Here is a 20,227-nt window from a genome sequence, read left to right as displayed (position 1 = left end):
GCTTACATTAAGAGGAAGCTTTAGCTCGGGTGCTCCTACCTAAATACATGTAAAAGGAGAATTAGTTCTCCTCAGCAACCACTGCACCGAATTCGACAAGGTTTGTTGCATTTAAAAAAAGAAACTTAAAGTCTAGTGACTTGGTTTCGGATTTTTGATTTAGGTCGTCAATGTTTTTATTAAAAATTGGCAAAAATCGAAAATTTTCAGTAAACGAAACTATCAAGGTTACAACTCTGTAACTCAGCAACGAAAATTGATAATTCTGTGAATTGCATCTAACAGCACATCTAAAGCGGACAAAATTGATATGTTACACATGAATCTCAAAAAATATGTAATATGGAAATATAGCTATTGCAGAACCCTTGTAAACAACGTAACGAATTAACGTAAGATATAAAATGACGTATCGAATTTGTCCGCTTTGAATATCTAATGGATGCCGTTTACAGAACCAAGATATCTGTTCTTTATGCAGAGCTATGAATCTGTAAACTTCGTGCTTCTGTTTTTTTTTTCAAACTTTCGAATTTTTGAAAATCTTTTTAACATAATTCAGATCCGAAATAAAAATTCAGGGACCAACAGTCACTAGAATTTAACTTGATCTCTCAAATGCAACAAATTTCATTAAAATCGGTCCTGGGGTTATCTCAGAAAAACGTTTTTGCGTTTTTACATGTATTTGAATAGGCCGCGTCGTAGTTGTGCCCGAGCTAAAGCTTCCTCTTAATAGAGAGCTAGCTACCTTGACTGTAGAATGCAATATACACAGCTTCACGAATTCTAGCCATGTCTGGGGGATATAAACTTTGGAGTCCCACAAGAATCAATTTCGGGTCCTAGCTTTTTCTTTTATACATTGATAATATCGCCAATATTCCTTTAACTCCTGCCATTGCTATGTACGCCGACGATACTAACGTCTTCCTTTCCGGTGGAGATCTTAACTCATTAGAGCAGCGTGCTAACACCTAGCTTAACGAGCCTCACATCTGGCTTAATGTGAATGAGATTAACTTAAACCTAAAGAAAACACAGTATATATTAGTTCGTCCGAAAAATAAACCGCTCCATCAGGAGATAAAGTTGAGCGTCACCAATTATATTGACGCCCGTAAACTCTTGTCGATTTCTGGGAGTCTTTCTCAAGTTTGACCTCAGTTGGTCTGAGCATATCAATTATATTCTTGTTAAATTATTAAGATCTCTTGGTTATTATACAGACTAAAATATGTTTTCCGTTACGTATTAGGAAACAACTATATTTTTGATTTATCCACTCTCACCTAACATGCTGCCACATAGTCCGGAGAACGTGCAACAGGATAGATTCCGAACGTCTTTCCTCTCAACAAAAAAAGATGCCTAAAAATGATTTCTTCTGATCTGTTCTCATAAGCAAACGCCCTGTGTGACAACCTAAATATATTACCATTTTCACAGTTGGATAAGTTTTGCTTAGCCACACTGATTTTCTGCGAAGTTAAACATAATTATGCCGCCTTTTCAAACAAACATTAAAATAGAGATGTAGCATACAACCTACGCACTATTTAACTGACGGGGACATGACCAAGAACTAACTGGGGTACTAAAACTATGGATAATCAAATTTCTTGTGTAAGGCATATGCATCCTTAATCGAACTCGCCAATAAAAACGTATCTGTGTCTCGTTAAAAAAAAAAAAGAACACGAGTAAAGCTACTTCTCCTGTCTCCCTCAAACCTACAATAGATTTTCCTGATGTCACATAAGATGCTGAGCAATACCTTCGTGGTTCACATTGAATGGCCTAGTTTGATGTGTTGCTGCTCCGTGGAATGCTTGTTCAATGATTGTTACATGTCGTGTTAGAGATTCTACAACCTTTTTCACAAATAATCGCGTTCCAGTGTTTTCACATATGTTCATTCTGGATTGCATACACGAGTAATGAGTACTGTAATTATTATTGTATCCAATATGTTTCTGTTGATTTTGTGCCTGCCGTCATACATGTAAGTCTGACGTGAAGGCATCGTCAGGAGAAATAGGAGTTTCCTTTTGCCTTACCTCGTGGACATATTTCACATTGTGTATTTATGTCAGAAAATAAATTGAAATTGAAATCGATTGAAAATGTGTCAAAACTGAAGCGCTTACTACGTTCCATACGCAGCAGTCAACGCTGTGGAAGATACGCAAGAACTTTGCTCAAGAAAGGTTGTCGTCACTCCGCTCGTTCCGTCCATGCTTCGCTGTGCGTCAACAGCGTTCCCTCGCGCGAGCATAAACGTCAGGCTCCTCGTGACGGGCTGAAAAAAAAAACGGAAAGAGCAACAACAAAAAAATTATCTAAAACAGCGCATGTGTTTGTTTCTAAGGATGAAGGCTTTCATTCGATACTGAGCCTATATAAAAACAGTTGCGCACAATTGCAGTAAAAAAAAAAAAAACACCGAACTATATCCAAGTGCGAACGAAGCCACTGCAAGAAGTCTCTCTATCCTCCACAGCGTTGACTTCTATGCACGGAACTGAGTATAGGAAATGCGAACGACCGAAAGCATAAGGCGCTGTGATGCGTCTCACCAGGTTCCAGGCGCACCTATATACACGGCATTTTCGAGACTGGTCGCGCCGACCGCAGAAAATTCTTTGCACAAGGAACATACTTAAAGTTAAACGCGCACAGAGACACTGCTCACAACAATGCGTCTCCAGCCTGCAAGCCATGAAGTTCGCTCGCAGCAGCGTGCGAGTGACTGCGGGCGTTATGGGTAGAATACGGCGGCCGGAAATGAGCGCCGCCCAATGAGATTCGTCGGCGGCCCTTCAAAGCTTGTTGCTACTTAAAAAAAAGCAAAAAGAAGCAAAAAAGAAGCAAAACAATATTTGAGAACCTTAGTGCTGCCTTCCGCTATTGGAAGGAGCGCTGCGCGAACGCGCACTATAGCGCTGCCGCAATGCAACTGTGCGCAAGCTGTCAGCACATGCTGGTCTGAATAGAATAAACGTCCAGCTTCACTAAGCTACGCGGTGCTTCCAAACGCTGGCAAAATCGGGACCGTGCGAATCCCGCTGTCCCGTATGAGCCGGATTGGGACGAAGCCACAGAGCGACGGAACTGCCAGAAGCCAGCACATGCGCGACGGCGGCGATCATAATTGTGGCAACGGCCACAGCGGTTCCACATTATCGTTGCAGTAAAAATTCACTGCAAGACTAACGGTTGAACCGCTAATATAAAATTGTTTTTTTTGCAAATGTTAAATAATTAATAAGTCGCTATTTTGTTCTGTTACGTTTTTTATCGTTGAATAGCTGTGAACGAGGTTACCCCTTTAGGCCCGTGAAGGAGTCCGCACATCCTCTTTTCTGCAAGGGACCCAAAACAAAGAGAATATGCTCCTTTCTCGTGTGCCATCTCGCGTGAACGCCTCTTCGCTAGGCGTCCCCACAGTGCAAATGCCTTTGAAGGGCCCGCGTGTCAGGGGCATCAGTTTGGCATAGTGAAGACAGGTTCTTGTGTGGCATGTTGCAATGACGCAATCATTTTGCCCATGTTTTATTACTTCTTTTTCTGTGTCCGTTCCCTCGGAAGCGATTGTTTCTTGTCTGACTGCGTAGGTGTGGTAACATGCTAAAACTAATGGTTTCTGGCAGAAATATCTTTACGTGGAAGCACAGTAGGGAAACTATTTACAAGGTGTGATTACGAGGATTAGCAAGCACTGGCCAACATGGAAGCCAGCCAACATCAAGCAAGGCACGTTGTCGTCCTCAGATCAGCCAGAGGCCACTGATGGGGACGTCCAACTAAATTCAGGTGTCCAGATCATTACCTTCAAATAGTTCGTAGCAATCTAATTAGTTCAATGGTTGTGCCAAACTCTTGGTTGTGCCAAACTCTTGGTTGTGCCAAACTCTTGGTTGTGCCAAACTCTTGGTTGTGCCCCTCCTTTCTGGTTTTCGTCTGCATTGCGATGTCTGTTGAGCCGACTAGCTCAACAAGTTTTATTGAATCCAGCCATAGCATTTAATTTAGCGTCTTTTTGTTTCACGTTTAGTTCTCCCACCAACTTACTACCAAAAGACTGTTACGGTTGTTTCTTAAGTTACACGAGCCTAAAAGCAATAACCGTCTTGGGGCCGGTTGTGCCACAAGCATCGAGAATGAGGCCAGGAAATAAGAAATGCGAAAGATAAAAACAGCAAAGACAGAAAAAAAAGTGTATAAGGAATAAAACATCACGTGCAGTCGAGTACAAAACTTTTGACAAACCTATGGCATCGATATTTCATAGTAAATCAGAGTGGAACGTTCAAAGGGTCATTGCCTGCGGCGCGAGAAAGATTCTAAGCCACGCGTCAGTTTCTTGGAGCATTAAGCATTTATTGTGACTGTACTCTGTGTGACGTAGAGTGTATCAGTTGGACTTTGTCACTGTAACACTATGTAACGCCTTCGCAGACTGCATGACAGCGCCCACACAAACAGTTCTGTATTGTGTGTGTGCGTATGTGTGTGCGTGCGCGTATCTGTGTGCGTGCGTGCGTGCGTGTGTGCGTGTGTGCGTGCGTGCGTGTGTGTGCGTGCGCGTGTGCGTGTGTGTGCGTGTGTGTGCGTGTGTGTGCATGTGCGTGTGCGTGTGCGTGTGCGTGCGTGTGCGTGCGTGTGCGTGCGTTCGTGCGTGTGCGCGTGTTTGCGCGCGCGTGCGTGCGTTTGCTTTTCATTTCGTAATCTTTTTCTCTCACCTATTGCATCCCTTTGCCACTCCCCCGGTGCAGGGTAGCCAACCGGAGATAATCTCTGGTTAACCTCCCTGTCTTTCATTTGCCTTTCCCTCTCTCTACAGCAATTATAAAGTAATATCTAAATAACGATATTTCGATATATGTGTGCCGATAACCCTGTGTAATATGGTACTAGCAGCACGAATCATTTTTGAAAGATGTTATTAATTACGGGTCCGCGAGGCGTGTCAGGCGGAGGAGGTGGCCATTGCCCTGACCATTGCCGACCCCGGGTGCCAGACGGTGTTGTGCGATTCCCGAAGTGCAGTGCGGAATTATGCAAAGGGCAAAGTGTGTGGTGAGGCTGTGCGCGTTCTGTGCTCGGCTGACCTGCAACGACAGAATCGGTGTGTTAGAATCAAGTGGTTCCCGGCGCACGCGGGCAACGATGCGTCCGAGAAGCACGATAACCACAACGAGACGGCACACGCAGTGGCGCGAGCGCTCACCAACCGCGCCGCTGCAACCGACCGTCCAACGTGGTGTAGTGCGAAGGACCGCATTACGACGTTCAACGAACTTACCCAGTTCCACCGCCTGGCTCGAAGGACTTTCCCACCCCCGCACCCGGGGCTGAGCCGAGCGGAGGCGGTGCTGTTCAGACAATTGCAAACTGGTTCTTTACCCACCCCAGTATTAATGACTCATCTATACCCTAAATTATATGTGAGTGATGTGTGCCGCGTGTGCCAGCGGGAGAGGGCCACCCTGACGCACATCCTATGGGATTGCACCAAGTTCCCCAATGAGGCTTCCACAAGTACAACGATTCCTCCGCGACTCGCGGCTGCGGCGGAATGCTACGACCACGAAAGCCAAACCTGGGCCGTCCAGCAGGTCTCGGCGGCTCTTGAAAGACAAAGGCCGAGCGAAACCGACGGAACGTTGCCCCACAGGGCGACCAAACGCGGGAGTAACACGCGCTGGAGTTGAGTAGAGACCACCCGCTGAGAAGACGTCAGGGCCCGCGTCACGACGCCATTTAGTCATGGTGTCGTTCTGCAGGCGACTACATGAAGTTGTCTCTCTCTCTCTCTCTCTATTAATCACCACGACTTTACTTATTCTTCCAACCTCGTATTTGTTTTAAGCAGAACCTCCATTTAATGTACAATATTAACATTCGTAATTAAGTGAATGCCATGGAGCGTCCGGTCTTATGCTATTTTGTGAGTTCCAACTTTGAGATGTTGGCTGGGACCAATGCGGTGTTGTGATCTCACGCTACCTGCGACTGTGGCCGGCGGCTGACCTCTCGGCTTGTGACTCCCACCGGTTAAACAAACTCACCACTGCCCTCTAGCGATTTCCTTCGGTGAAAAACTAACTCCATACAACAAATTCCAACAAAGTCGAGAGGCAGTGCTATACCTGCGTATTTTTCGTCAGTTGCGTGGTGGTCTGACACCCATTATGAAGGTTCCTGTTGACACTGTAGATAGAAATCTTGTTTGAAAATATTTTTATATCGGCAGGGAGAGAAACCGTTTGTATGTAATAGAAGGAATAAAAGTTCGTCGTCCGAAGCAGTATCTTTCACCTGGCTACTCTGCGCTGCGATGAGTGGAAAAAAAACGAAGAACACGATGGGTAGTGAAGACGGCAAAGTCAAATAAAGCAAAAGAAAGAGATTACGCTGCCGTGTCCCTCCATTAAACCTATATTTACACAGGACTGGTCTGACGCTATCGCCTCTGTGTCCATACTGCCAAGAAACAGACTCACTAGATGACTATATTTTTGGTATGTCGGCGATACAAAATGTTAAGAAAAAGACATCCAGAACTTCCGCTTGCTAAATTAGCGTTAATGTTATCATCAAGAATCATACTATCTTTCGGTGCGTCACTTATAGAGGTCAGCCACAGGGACGTGTGTGATGCCGTTTGCGGTTACATAAAATCAACAAAACGAATAACTTTTTGATTGTTCTCTTGTAATTTGTTTGTTTTTGTATGTTTCCTTTTCTTTTTTTTTTCGTCGAATGTGTAAAACATCAAACGAATAGGTAATCGTTTCAGCAAGCAATTCTTGGCCAATCCTCCAGTGGGAGTATGAACCATAATATGAGGATATCGTCATCATCATCAAAAGAACGAAAATGATGGCAGACCGTACCGCTGAGCGTACCTAATTAGCCGTTCTGTGGTGAATGGCTTTCAAAGAGAAAAAGAAAGTGTGCTTCATTCAACCCCATTGCATTCGCACGTTCTGCTCCTGTGACGGATGACCGTATACGGCCGTGCAAAAGCCAATGTCATCTGCAGGAATAGGAACAGCCTCACCTCTTGGTTTATTCGACACACTGTGTTTGTCAATCTACCTTGTACGCACAGTTGAGCGAGCTCCTCTGTGTTGACAAAACGTAATTCGTCAACGTTATCCGCAATCGATTGCCGACGTGTTACTATCGAAGGGGCTTAACTGTATGTTATCGAAAGAAAACAAAACGGCGTAAAGAGAAACGGCTTTTGTTTTCAGCAACCTAGCGCCTGCGAATGTTGTGCCTGTGGCATGTAGCATTTCTCCGATTTTTCCTGTCATTGCCGAGAAGCTGGTTAGCTTGTTTTGTTATTCTTTTTATGCAGCTGAACACGCGTCAACCACCAGGAAAAGAAACACTTTAGAAAGTAAGAAATACATAAAGTAACAAAAGACCTGTCCATGTTGTAACATAGAAAGGGTAACATGAGTAAAATCTGAAAGATTAGAAGCTTAGCTTCTGAAGCAGGATGTGATCAGGTTTCTGTGAAAACTAAATACCAATGCCCCCCTCATGGCATTATATATATATATATATATATATATATATATATATATATATATATATATCAGAGACTTTTTGTACATTTACGGTCAGCATTGACGACGACTGACTAACGAGACTTCGGGTGCAGTTTTAGCCGGCCGGACGCCTTGCAGATAAGACGTTTCTTTTTTGAGGACCTGGCTATTACCCTGCTACTACGGGGGTCGGAAGCCGAGGACATCGTCACCAGCCTTATGCTCGTCCAAGTGTGGCAATCCCTATGAATGGTACTACAGGCCGTAATGAAAAGCCAAGGGCTTTGCAGGCGTCACAAAACTTCATAAAGTCGGCACGTCTGGTTCTCCACAACTCGGAATAAACTTCGGCGATTTCAGGAATAATGGCTGACGGTCAAGCCGAGAGCAAGAAACCTCGTCTTGAGGACAGCAAGTGCGATGATGCAACATCGAATTATGAGTTAAGTGATGAAGAAGAGATGGGTGAAGGTGCACCATTTACTTTGGTCACCTATAAGAAAAAACGAGCAGAAGGCATTCCGGTTGTCTTTCGCCCAACAACTGAAGGTACTATTTTTGGTAAGTGAATCGATACCGAATGTCTGCCGAAATAGTTCCGCTGCCAAAGAAAAAGCACAATCTTTCAGCACTACCAGAGATGAAAGTTTCAGTGTCAGCGTTGCTTCCTTAGCATCCGCAAGACGCCTTTTGATGCTCGCAAGTGTAGGCGGCCTGGAAATCAAGCCCTTCATCCCAGAGTCGTACACGTGAAACGAGCAACTCCTAGACTTCTTGAAAGATGCAGGAGTTATATCGGCAAGCATACAGATAAAGTATTATCGCCAGGAAGATGGAGCAATAAAGTTGCATCCACTTCACACAGTAATTCTGACTTTCAGGGACGATCGCCCTATTCCAGGAAGAATTTACTTAGGTTTCAGCAGTCATCCTGTCGAGGAATATCTAGGACTAGCACTTCGCTGCTATAATTGCCAGCGGTTTGAGCACATCACGAAAAACTGCCGCTGCACACGTACATGCAAATTCTGCTCAGAAGATCATGACCACAAAGAATGCAAGTCACTCGTTCAGCCTACATGTGCGAACTGTGGGGGAACCATGCCGCCTCCTACTCAGGCTGCCCTTAGAACAAGGCAGCTGCACAAATGCATCGACATGAACTTATCCATGGAAGACAACCGCGACGCAAGGAACCCGCCCCAAACCTTGAGATATTGTTCATCCAGTGCAAGGTCACTCACCTCAGTGGGCACCGGAACCACCACAGCCAAGAGAACCAACAATCTATTCCTCCTCAAAAGAACAGCCAACAGTGCAATCGAGAGACCAATCAAGAGGATCGCAATCAAACGCCCAGTCTTGTGCATCAGTGCTACGGAAACCTACACGACAACAAGCAGAAAGTAATACACCAGAAAGCTCCAATATTCGCACACATTATTCTCAGCGACCTTACACACCTACTGCAGAAGTAACACCAGATAATAGCGACCATACCACCTCATCAGTGACGCAATTTATTTTGCCAATACTCTTCGCAGCTCTTAAGGCGATCATATATCTGCTCTGCCGGAAGCAAACAACCTACCAGAAGTGAAAGCCTTGTTGCGTCTGGAAGCCCTGTTGTGTCAACGATCCGGGCCAAAACTGCGGCAAGTAGCACATGAAGAACCGCTACAAAAATGTCTCCAGTGGATCCAACAGTCTATGAAGGAAGTGTGCTGACTTTCGTGAACTGCTTGCACAATATAACTTTCCAATACTTTGCATTCAAGAGGCGGGAATCAGTGACGATCTTCGCCTCTCTAATTATGTGATATGCAAGACGTCTCGTCAAGGTGCTGTAAGCAGTGTGCTCCTGTGCGTCAGAAAGGACTTACCATCTTATCGAATTCAGTCCAGTGATTCAGACTTTCCGGAAATCATTGCATGTAAAGTATCCTTTCGTAAGCTCTGTATAACAGTGATCAATCTATATCTACAACCTTCAAGCCAGATTTCAGTAGAATAGTGTATATATTCAAACTAGTTCATTCTAATGTACTTATATGTGGAGACTTCAATGCACACAACATTATCCGGGGCAGTGATCATTGTGATGCACGTGGTAACGTTATTGAGTGCGCCATAGCTAAATGCAACTTGACTACATTAAACGATAGGTCGCCAACATCTTTCATGGATATAATTATTCAACTTGCATAGATGTTACTGGGTTCGCATCATCTAGTGAATGGTGTGGGATGGACGACAGATATAGAAACGCGCGGAAGTGATAATTTTCCCATCCTTATAAATCACCCTAGCGTGCACTGATATCAGGCGTTACAGCAGGCTAACTAGCTGGGAAGCTTCTCAGTACCGCCTAACGGATCAAATTAATAAACATACAATGGTGGAAAGATTCACTGAATCTTTGAAGAATAATGTGAACATATGCACAAAGAAGGTCCCAATTCCAAAAGATTATGCTGCAGTTGACGGATAGTATGGCACCTAAGAGCCATCCGACGCGGATCCGAAAGAGCGTACCGATGGAGCGGAAGTTTAGAAGCATACAGAAGTGCTCAGAAAATACACAATGTAATGCGCAGACGAATGGAAAATTTTGGCAGACGGCGCTGGCGCGATTTCTGCGGCGCGTTGTCTCCTCACACGTCTGTCCCGCGAATTTTACTAGTAATTCGTTCTTTAAGCGAACCTGTAATACAGAGCTTCTCGTTTCGTGCTCTCGCTGTAGCTCGGGAAACGTGTGAGATAATAGTTGCAGATGAATTTTGTGAGCTTATTTCCAGACCTCCTTTTTCATCGCAATGGGCAGAATTTGATATTTCAGTAGTGTTAGCTCAGCAAAAAATTACTGCGTGCTACTGGGCCCAAAATCCTCAATAAGATCACACTTTCACATTAAACGAGCTTCAATGTGCAATTGTATCATGTCGCCAAAAGTACGCTGCTGGGCCGGACGGCATTACGCACAATATACCAAGAAACCTCGGACCGACAGGTACAAATGCTCTCTTAGACATCTATAATAACTTATGGATAGAAGAAACTGTACCAGACTATTGGAAAGTCGCTCGAATCATACCAATATTAAAACCGGGTAAGACGCCCTGGTGCCTTGAATCCTTCCGCCCAGTTAATTTGACAAGTTGTTTATGCAAAGTAATGGAGAAAATGATTGACGCACGACTTCAATGGTGGTGTAATGGAACGGATGTGTTGTCCAACTACTTAGTAGGTTTTGGAAAATATAGATGCACAATGGATGCAATATTAGATAAGTAACCTGTGTGCAGCACGAGCGTGCACGTGGAAACATGACTATAGCAGTATTCAAAGACATCAAGAGGGCATTTGACACTGTTAGTCACGTTCATGTTCTGCTAAGCATGTTGGAACTTAGCCTGTCTGGCAGGTCCTTGTGATGGATTTCTGAATTTTTATCAGGTCGCAAAATATGCTTTCAGATGGGTGAAGGAAAGAGTGCTGAACATGTTGTCAAACAGGGAGTAACACAGGGAAGCGTACTCAGGCCCTTCCTTTTTAACTGCGTCATGGCTGATTTAACAAGAAGGCTGCCATCACAGTTAAAATTTTCGCTGTATGCAGTTGATGTGTGTATTTGGACATCTGGGTCTAATGCTCAACTACTTCAGATGACATTGCAAGACAGCATAAATATCATTACCCATTTCTGAGAGAGAGAGAGAGAGAGAGAGAGAGAGAGAGAGAGAGAGAGAGAGAGAGAGAGAGGAATGGTTCTATCACACGCAAAGACAGCTGTATTGCCCTTCACTCGGAGGCAGTTAAAAAGTTTCACTCTTAATCTGGAAGGACACCCTCTAATGATTGTCACACAGCATCGATTTCGAGGCATAATACTTTATAAGCAGCTATCCTGGGCACGTCCCGCATGAAAAAAAAAAAAAACTCGAAAACGAGGTCAATGCGATAGCGACTCTACTTCGCAGACTTCCAGGTACATCATGGGGCGGATCAGTATCGTCCATGCTTACTATTTACAGTGCATTAATACGACAAAAAATGCATATTCCGCGCCCACCTTACATGGACTTTCCGACACGTCAGAAGAGCGACTTCAAAGACTTTTAGCTGTAGGACTATACACATATGTCTAGGAGTTCCACGAGCGACTTCTAGCTGTCTTGTAATAGCTGAGGCTCGCCAATCACCGTTTCTAGTTATGAGAACTACAGAAACATGCCGACATTATTTCCGTCTTAAAACACAGCATAAAAGCCACCCACCCATTGTGTCTAGACATAATGAAACGAGATAGAAGCAATGTTCGTAAAGAAGTTCGAGAAAATCTTCATATATTGCGATTAATTTTGGAACTCAGACGTCGAATATCCTCCATGGCTGCTTACACTTCCATAAATCGAATTGTCAGTAGATGGGATATTCAGAAAAAGAGACACGTTCATTCAAGCTGCTCAACAACTAGCACTTTATCAGATATATATGCGGTATTCAGGATACAGACACGTCTATACAGACGGCTCCATTACAGCAACCTCTTCAACGTCATCATTCATTATACAGCACCTCAATAAGCAAGAATCACTTAAGTTATCTCGTGCGACTTCGTCCACAACGGCTGAACTATTCGCAATCCTATGTGCGATAAAATTTATATTAAAGAGAGGCGCAAAAATGGGTAATTTTCAGCGATTCACAGGCGGCTTTAACATCACTCTGCAGCAGAAAAGGGAAAACATTCAGGAACAGTATAATATACGAAACACTTAAAGACCTCACAAAGGCAAGCCGAGCGAATCATGAAACAGCATTCCAGTGGATACCAGGGCATTGTAACATTCCTGGAAACACAGCAGCCGATGAAGCAGCACGACAAGCACACCTCAAAGATGTTGTGGTTCCACTCCTGATATCAAATAATGAATTACGCTGCATTATAAGGACAACGTCTTTAAAATGTGTATAAATACGTGGTTTGACCAGAATTCTAAGAGCTCGGATTTGAATCATATTGATCTGTTTATTGAATTCAAATTTTCATTGTCATTAGATAGAACTATGGAAACCCTTTTTCATCGATTAAGGCTAGTCACTGCCTACACAAAACATTTCTTACAGAGAATTGGCCGTGCGGAAACCCTGAATGTGATTGTGGATTTGTAGACGAAGATATGCATCACGTTCCTCTAGATTGCCCACACCACGACACACCAAGACGCCGACTTAAATCAACGCTAATTACATTAGACTGCAGACCTTTCAGTTTAAAGAAACTTTTGGGTCCTTGGCCAACAACGTCCTTGCAGAAGAGCGCTTTAATAGCACTGTGGATTATGTTATGTTAACTGTCCTGTTGTGACTATATGTGATAATGAATTTACAAGATGTAAGTACCGCCCGCTGACTAGAGACTGTGCTATTAGGCGACAGTATAATTTGTATTTTTCAGACTTTTTTTCACAAAACCGTGGAGTCATTTAACTTGTATATTGTATGTACCATGTGTTTCTTACATCATAGTGTCACTGTGAAAACGTTGCTTGACAAGTCCTGGTGCTTGTATGGAAAGGTTATTTGATGTGTAGTCTTGTACCCAGTATGTTGTAAGCTAGACCCATTCAAGAGCTAAGAAGTAGCCGGCGCCTTAAATTGTGCATCAACGTCTCCTCATATCAAGTCAATAAAAAAAGCTGGTATTCGTATTCGCCAATCGTTCAAAGGCTCAAGGAGAACCTCCTTCTATTGTAGTGCTGTTCACGCACTTTCTTACACTCAGCCCGTTCCTTCCCACTCTCCCTTCCTTATTTCTATTCCCCTTTCGCTTTCACCAGCGTAGGGAAGCCAACCGGCCTGTTGACTGGTTAACATCCCTGCTTTCTTTTTATCTATTGCACTCTCGCTCCATGTAATGCAAATAATAAAACTTACAGTTCATGAAATATAATATTTGGGGTTTTACGTGCCAAAACCACTTTCTGATTATGAGGCACGCCGTAGTGGAGGACTCCGGAAATTTTGACCACCTGGGGTTCTTTAACGTGCACCTAAATCTAAGCACACGGGTGTTTTCGCATTTCGCCCCCATCGAAATGCGGCCGCCGTGGCCGGGATTCGATCCCGCGACCTCGTGCTCAGCAGCCCAACACCATAGCCACTGAGCAACCACGGCGGGTTAGTTCATGAAATGTCATGAAGCATTCGATATTACGTTATGTTGGTTGACCCGTGCGACTGCGTAAACATGGTTATCTTAAAGCTCGCCTCCGTTCTGCCGGAAAGTTTCTTAATTCTCATCGATCTAATTTTGTGGAGATTTTGCTGTTTAGATAAAAAGCAACAAGCTGGATAATAAATTATTCGGCACGTATATATTTACTAAAGCTGGAACACAAAGAGTTTTACTTTAGAGGACAAAAGAGGCTTGAGTTCCGCTTACATACGCATGCCGCTTGGGTCGCGTACAGCGAAACAGCAACAGTCAGTACCGCAGGCAAGCTTTCTAATAATAAAAAAAAAGAAACGCAAGACTTCGGGCTCTTGACCGCGCAAGCTGCTTACGTCCTCTAATCTAAAACGCTGTTATTTGCACGTACGGAGTAAATCTGCACTGGAAACGGCTTGGAGAACACGACTCACCCTGAATCGTCGGCTACAACACGAGAATGAAGAAAAAAAAAGAAGGAAATGGAAGGAAATAAGGAAGGAACGAAGGAAGGAGAAAAAATATTGCGACGACAGAACACTGCAAGAAAAGAAACTGTATATATGACGATTAAAAAATTCAGAAACTGTTCTAAATCACTTTACGTCGTAAGAACGCGCCTTTGGATATATATATATATATATATATATATATATATATATATATATATATATATATATATATATATATATATGCGAAATTCTGCCCAATGGGGTTCTGCCGCATTGCCCAGACGCGGCTTTGCGGCCATTCCTGGCGGGAAAATTATTGTACAGTGCTGACAGGTAGATGCGCTGGCACGGCGCGTCGGTACATCGACTTTTCTTGCTAGAATTGTGCTTATCTTCCTGAAGTAGAGATCTGAGTGCTTCATTAACACTGTATTTTGCTTGCGAGATCCATGACTTTAACGTTTTCTCAAGTGCTCCCTTCTAGGAGTACAAAGCATACAAGGAAGCAGCTATTGACTTATGCGAAAAAAAGAAATACCTTTATCTGTTTAACGGTACTCAAACGTTCTCACAAATGCTCGTAAAGCTCGCATGGGACGCTCAAGGTAGTAGCTTCTGCAATAGAACAAAATGAAATGGCGTTAGACGAACGTCCATTCGGGCGACCAAAATAACACTTGTGCAGTGCAGGGTAGTCAAGAACACTACGTCTGCCCTAAATATTTAAGACCAACATCAAACACCAAAGCTACCACTCGATTCGTGAAAGGCCACCGTGTTCAACTCGTACTTCACGAAATGTATTATGCAGGATATTGCTTTGCAACGTTTCCAGAAGCAGCTTCGCCGCTCACCGCAATTTCTTTAACCACGGCCGTGTGGCTTGTTATCGCGGCAGAAGGTTAGGTTCAGTGTGGCGTCTTACTGGGCTTATTCACTCTGGGAAGGCGGGCTTGGCTCAGGTGATGCTGAGTCTAAGCATGCACCTGCCTCGCATGAGAAAAAGTCATTCTGCAAGCGCGCTTACCCACACATCTCACTTACCCCAACTAAGATGACGGAGCCTGTGTATTATTAAAGGCGAAGCTTTCTTTGCGAACTCTCCCAGACATTGCTGCCCATGGCTGCCGCCTTGCCACATAAGTTTGTGGATATAAATGCAAAGGTTAGATTAAGGTACCCATGAAATGGCTCATATAAATTTTGTATGCTGACCACGTATGCATTGATATGCTGTGTGAAAAAAGAAGAAAGAAAGAAAAGAGAAAAAGAAGAAAATTAGAGATGGAGAGAGACTTCCTACACGAAAGAGAGAGAGAGAGAGAGAGAGCAGCTGCAGTCACGCGCTCACTCGAAGGAGCACACCAAGTCAACAAAACTGCTTGTTGGCCTAGTTGGTGCTTGCTAAAAGACATGTTTTTTTTTTAGACAGTCAACAAACGGACGCAGAGACCTGTCGACTTCAAGTAGTGTAAAAACGCTTTCGTTGCCTTCTGCGCCAGCGACGCGAACGGCCATGGTCCAAGAATCTTGGCTTCGGAAAACGGTCTTAAGTGTAGTCGGCTCAACGCTGCGCGGGGAGAGTGGCACTGGACGTCACAACGAACCCAAATGAAAATAATTCAAATCGAGTGCCACAAAGGCCGGTAATTGACTTCCGCAGATAAGCTAACGCTTCTGCAATCCCATCCGCTGCCGCTCTCATTTTATTGCACATTACGTTTGATCATAACAGTTCTTTAGATTACCTTTGGTGTCTTTGCGTCCTTGAGAACATGTCATTTCTTTGGCTTGATTATGGTAATTCTTTTTTTCTAGCATTGGTATGTGTGTTGCTGTTTACTTACTTATACAGATACCTACAGCGCCCAATTAGGCATTATTGCATGGGGAGCGAACAATGTGAGTAAGGTTGGAAAATAAGTGAAGTACAGAGAGGCATATTAATAATACTTTTTGGCACAACACAGGTGATCAATTTCATAATATTCGTTTCTCTCTCTCTCTCTCTCTCTCTCTCTCTTATTCTCCCTTCTTTTTTTAAAATTTACTATTTTGCATTATGTTTGTCACATTACTGAAGTGCTTTTTTGCTGATACTTCCGGTCATGCCCAGGAGCTTTGTGCAGGTGGGTTGCAGTAATGTGCCTGTCGGTCCATTTGGAATAAATCCGCATTCAGATGAATAAATGGAGGTTTAAATAAAGATTGCACCTTTTGAGGCTTATTTTGTAGCCAAACAATAACGTTCATCTATATAGGGAGTATTTCCTTTCTTTAATACTGTGAACTTGCAACTTTCGTATCACAAACACTTCGTCACGTTGATAGGAGTATGCTGTTTGTGACTTAGAAGTACCAGGCATGCAGCATTAAACTCTTGATAAAAATGTATGAGATGCTCAGGCGGAGCAATTGCAAGCTTAGCATGCCAGGCTGACCCCTCCTGCTGCTGCTGCTACACAAGCACCACCATCACCATTAAGAAAGGGAAATTCACGTAAGATAGATGGTGATTATTGTTTGAAGACACGATAAATACAAATGGTGCAAACTTTTCTTCCAGTGTGATTAGACTCCACCACGCTGACAACGGACCACCGGCGGCAAATAGCTTGTGAAAGAAAGAAAGATTAAAATAAATTCTGGGGCTTTTACGTGCCAAAAGCACGACATGATTGTGAGGCATGCCGTAGTGGGGAACTCGGGATCAATTTTGACACTCTGGGGTTACTTACAGAGCACCTCAATCTGCGTACATGGGTGTTTTTGCGTTTCGCCCCCATTGAAATGCGGCCGCCGTGGTGGGGATCAAACCCGCAGCTTCGAGTTTAGCAGCGTAACGCCATAGCCACTAAGCTACTTCCACAGATGGCAAATAGCTCGTTTATGTGTTCGAAGGCGACGGGACAATTTGCGGAAACATTTTGATTACAGCTCAATTACCGCGCAGCTCTGGACTGAGCTCATCGACGGTTTTCCGTGTGCCCTGTACTCTGTTGCCAAATGTGTGGTTTTTGTACGTGAAACGCAGGGAGGATACGCTGGTAACGCGGCTGGCTTCCAGGTGATGTCGCTGCTTAAAGTGGCCGAGCTGCGCTCCAACCGACCAGGCGTGGGGCTACTTCACTACGTGGCACAGGTGAGCGACCGTTCTGGGAGAAGCAGACTTGCAGTGTTTCATCGGGAACACATTCTGCGTTATAGGCAATCGTGGTTACTAGGCGGCCTTAGTAGTGAATTAAGATACTGAAAAAAAAAAGAAAGCTTCATGTGAAATTCAGGAATGACATTTGTGCTCATGAAGCTGACGAGGGAGATCATCAGTTCAGTGCGAAAGCCTTTGAAGTACGGGTAAGCAAATATTCGAAGTTTCGATTACAAATCAAATTACACACTACCTATTCGTATTCGTACGCGTATTGGAAAAGTAACTATTCAGTATTTTCGAATATTTTAAACTAACCAAATATTTCGCAATAACCGATGTTAAAGCATAGTTACTTACTTTTATTCTTCTTTTAAACAAAGTATCGCTAATCATCAGAAGTGTGACAGCGACAAATGGTCTGAAGAGCCACTAAACAACTACGGTGTTTTTTTTAAAGCAGTGCAGAAACAAAATGGGTAATACAAGCTTTGTTTTCGATTTTGCGGGAGAAGCCTACATGACAACTTGTGATTTTTGCTTGTATTCTCTCATTTTATGTTTTTGGTTGTTTAGTCAGGTAGCTGTGTAATCTTTACCACTATGACCTGCGATGTTTTCCTTGCAACGGGACCTTTCTACACGTGTCCAGGGCACATAAGTCCTTCTGCGACTTCTTTTTCATTTTTTCTTCACAGCTTCTGATCTTCTGAACTTGGCGTTTTTTTTAAGCTGGTCATACAGTAGCCATTCTTTCTTTCAAAGTTGCTTTGCAACAAGCCTATAAAGTTGTTGAGAGGCTGTTCGTGCAGTTTTTTAATGTCTTTTTTTTTAGCTAGTCAGCCTTTCATGCGCGGTTTTTTTTTTTCACTGGTTATTACAGGCCTGGTGCCTAAGTATACCGAAATAAATATTCCTGCTGTAAATATAGGCGAGTACGCTTGATTGTCCTATATAGCATTCGAATTTCCATACTTGCTATTCATATTCGATTCGTATTATAAAATGTTGATGTTCCTCTACCTCTACTTTAAAGCTGTGTATTTTTCATGTTTTGAGATATATAATAAGGCAATTGTCATAAGACAGCTTCATCAAGGAAGACAGGAAGCTTGAATATCAGGGACAAGAATAAATGCTGGCCATAAAATAATAAAAAAAACTGAGCAAGCGAGACTGACGAAGCATGCGCGGTGGGCAACGGTTTGTTCACTCTTGCATGCAGCAACCTCGGTTCGTTACAAATTACCGCATGTGTGCAGGACGTTCGAGAATGTGAACACAAACACACTCGCTCGCGTCGTAGAACAAGTTAGGTGCTCACGCTTCATCTGCTAAATTTGCTGTGCTACCTTATGCATGTAGGCACACATTATTTTAAGAAGGCCGGCTTCTCAGTCAGGAAATTTCCGGCCTTTTGTGCACCTGCCTGCCTTTCTTTGCCGGCGTTCCGATAATCTATCTCCGTACATCCCTTCTCTATTGTTTTCGAACATCTGACGTTAATACTAAATATTTTTGTTATGCGTCACCATTCTTGCGCCACAACTAATGTTGTAGGTCGGCTCATCTCAGCTCAACACGTCGTTGTAAAAAGAAAAAAAAAGAAAGGAACAAACAGAATTAGTCCGCTTCTCAAGCCTAAGCGCGGAGAAGTAAAGGCGGTAAAAGAAAAGTAAAGGAAAAGAAAGCTTAAGAAATAAGGGCAGTCACGCCCGCGTGCGTTCACAGCCTCTCAAACGAGTAAGCGTGTCGTCTTTAAATAAAGGACAACGTGACTTTTGCTGCACAAACGTCCATCGAGGCCAGGGCTTACAATTATGCATGAAAAATAGTGGATATTTGTCGAGACTATCGTAGGCGAATGTGGGCGTTTTTCTGTATTCGCGAAATAAAGGCCTTGTCATTGATAAAACGTGCGATGGCCTCCTCGGAACTACAAGCTTCTAAGGGATGACTGTCCGCTGTGTCAATGCGAGATGCAACGGGGTTTGCGAACGTAGAGCTAAGACGGAACGGAGGTGTCGATTCCTGTCGTCAACATGAAAGTGTAGCTACCTCATGTTTCGATTATACTAGTTGTTTCTGCAGAAGACTGCAAAAAAAATATGTTTAAAGATCACCTGTAGCAGATAACACAATTCTAGTCCTTGAGATAGGTTACTCAAAAAGGCGGACATTAATTTCGAGAGAAATCGAAATGCGTAATTAACCATTTACAAGAAAACACTAATTAAGTTTTAACTAATTTCCTTTGTGCACATCTGGACTCTGCCGAAGACAGGTCACTCTGCTTTATCGCTTATGACTAAGGATGGCATTCACGAAATCTTACTCATTTCGCTTTGGAATGGCCGACAATGCTCTTTGCAATGCACGTCTTTGCGAGGAGACGCTGGAACACATTCTGTGCGACTGTCCTGAATATAATGTTCAGAGACAGTCCCTGACGTCCGTTCTAGCGCTCATTGACGATAGACCATTGTCAGTTGCAACTGTTTTCACATATCGCCAACAGAAGACATCGCAGCTGAAGGCGGCGAAGGGACTACTTCGGTTTTTGAAAGAGACGGGCTTGGACAAGCGGCTGTGACGGTGATGTCACGTACCACGCAAGAGTGACGGACTGTAACTGACGATCTGTGTGCTGTGCTGTGTGCTCTCTCTCTCTCTCGTCCCCATCTTTCATCTCCCCATCCTCCTCTCATGTGTAGGGTAGCAAACCGGTTGAGCTAAACTGGTTAATCTCCCTGCCTTTCCTTCTCCGCTTTTTCCTTCCTTCCTTGCAACTTACAAACGATAGCCAGAGAAATTGCGAGGCGGATCCACTTGGCGCGAATTCTCA

At 43.7% G+C, this 20,227-nt stretch overlaps 1 protein-coding gene across 1 annotated transcript in view; it reads left to right on the top strand.

The window, feature by feature from the left end:
• The window catches only part of LOC142578809 (uncharacterized), an 81,992-nt gene that overhangs the window by 46,708 nt on the left and 15,057 nt on the right, over positions 1 to 20,227 (top strand). Inside the window, exon 9 of the mRNA XM_075688401.1 lies at positions 17,269 to 17,376. Coding sequence (XP_075544516.1) covers positions 17,269 to 17,376 — 108 coding nt within the window. The remainder of the gene's footprint in view (positions 1 to 17,268; positions 17,377 to 20,227) is intronic.

The sequence above is a fragment of the Dermacentor variabilis genome, chromosome 4, assembly GCF_050947875.1.
Source record: "Dermacentor variabilis isolate Ectoservices chromosome 4, ASM5094787v1, whole genome shotgun sequence".
Classification (NCBI taxonomy): domain Eukaryota; kingdom Metazoa; phylum Arthropoda; class Arachnida; order Ixodida; family Ixodidae; genus Dermacentor; species Dermacentor variabilis.
The sequence above is the reverse complement of the archived record's forward strand: the minus strand, read 5'-3'. Positions and strand labels throughout refer to the sequence as shown.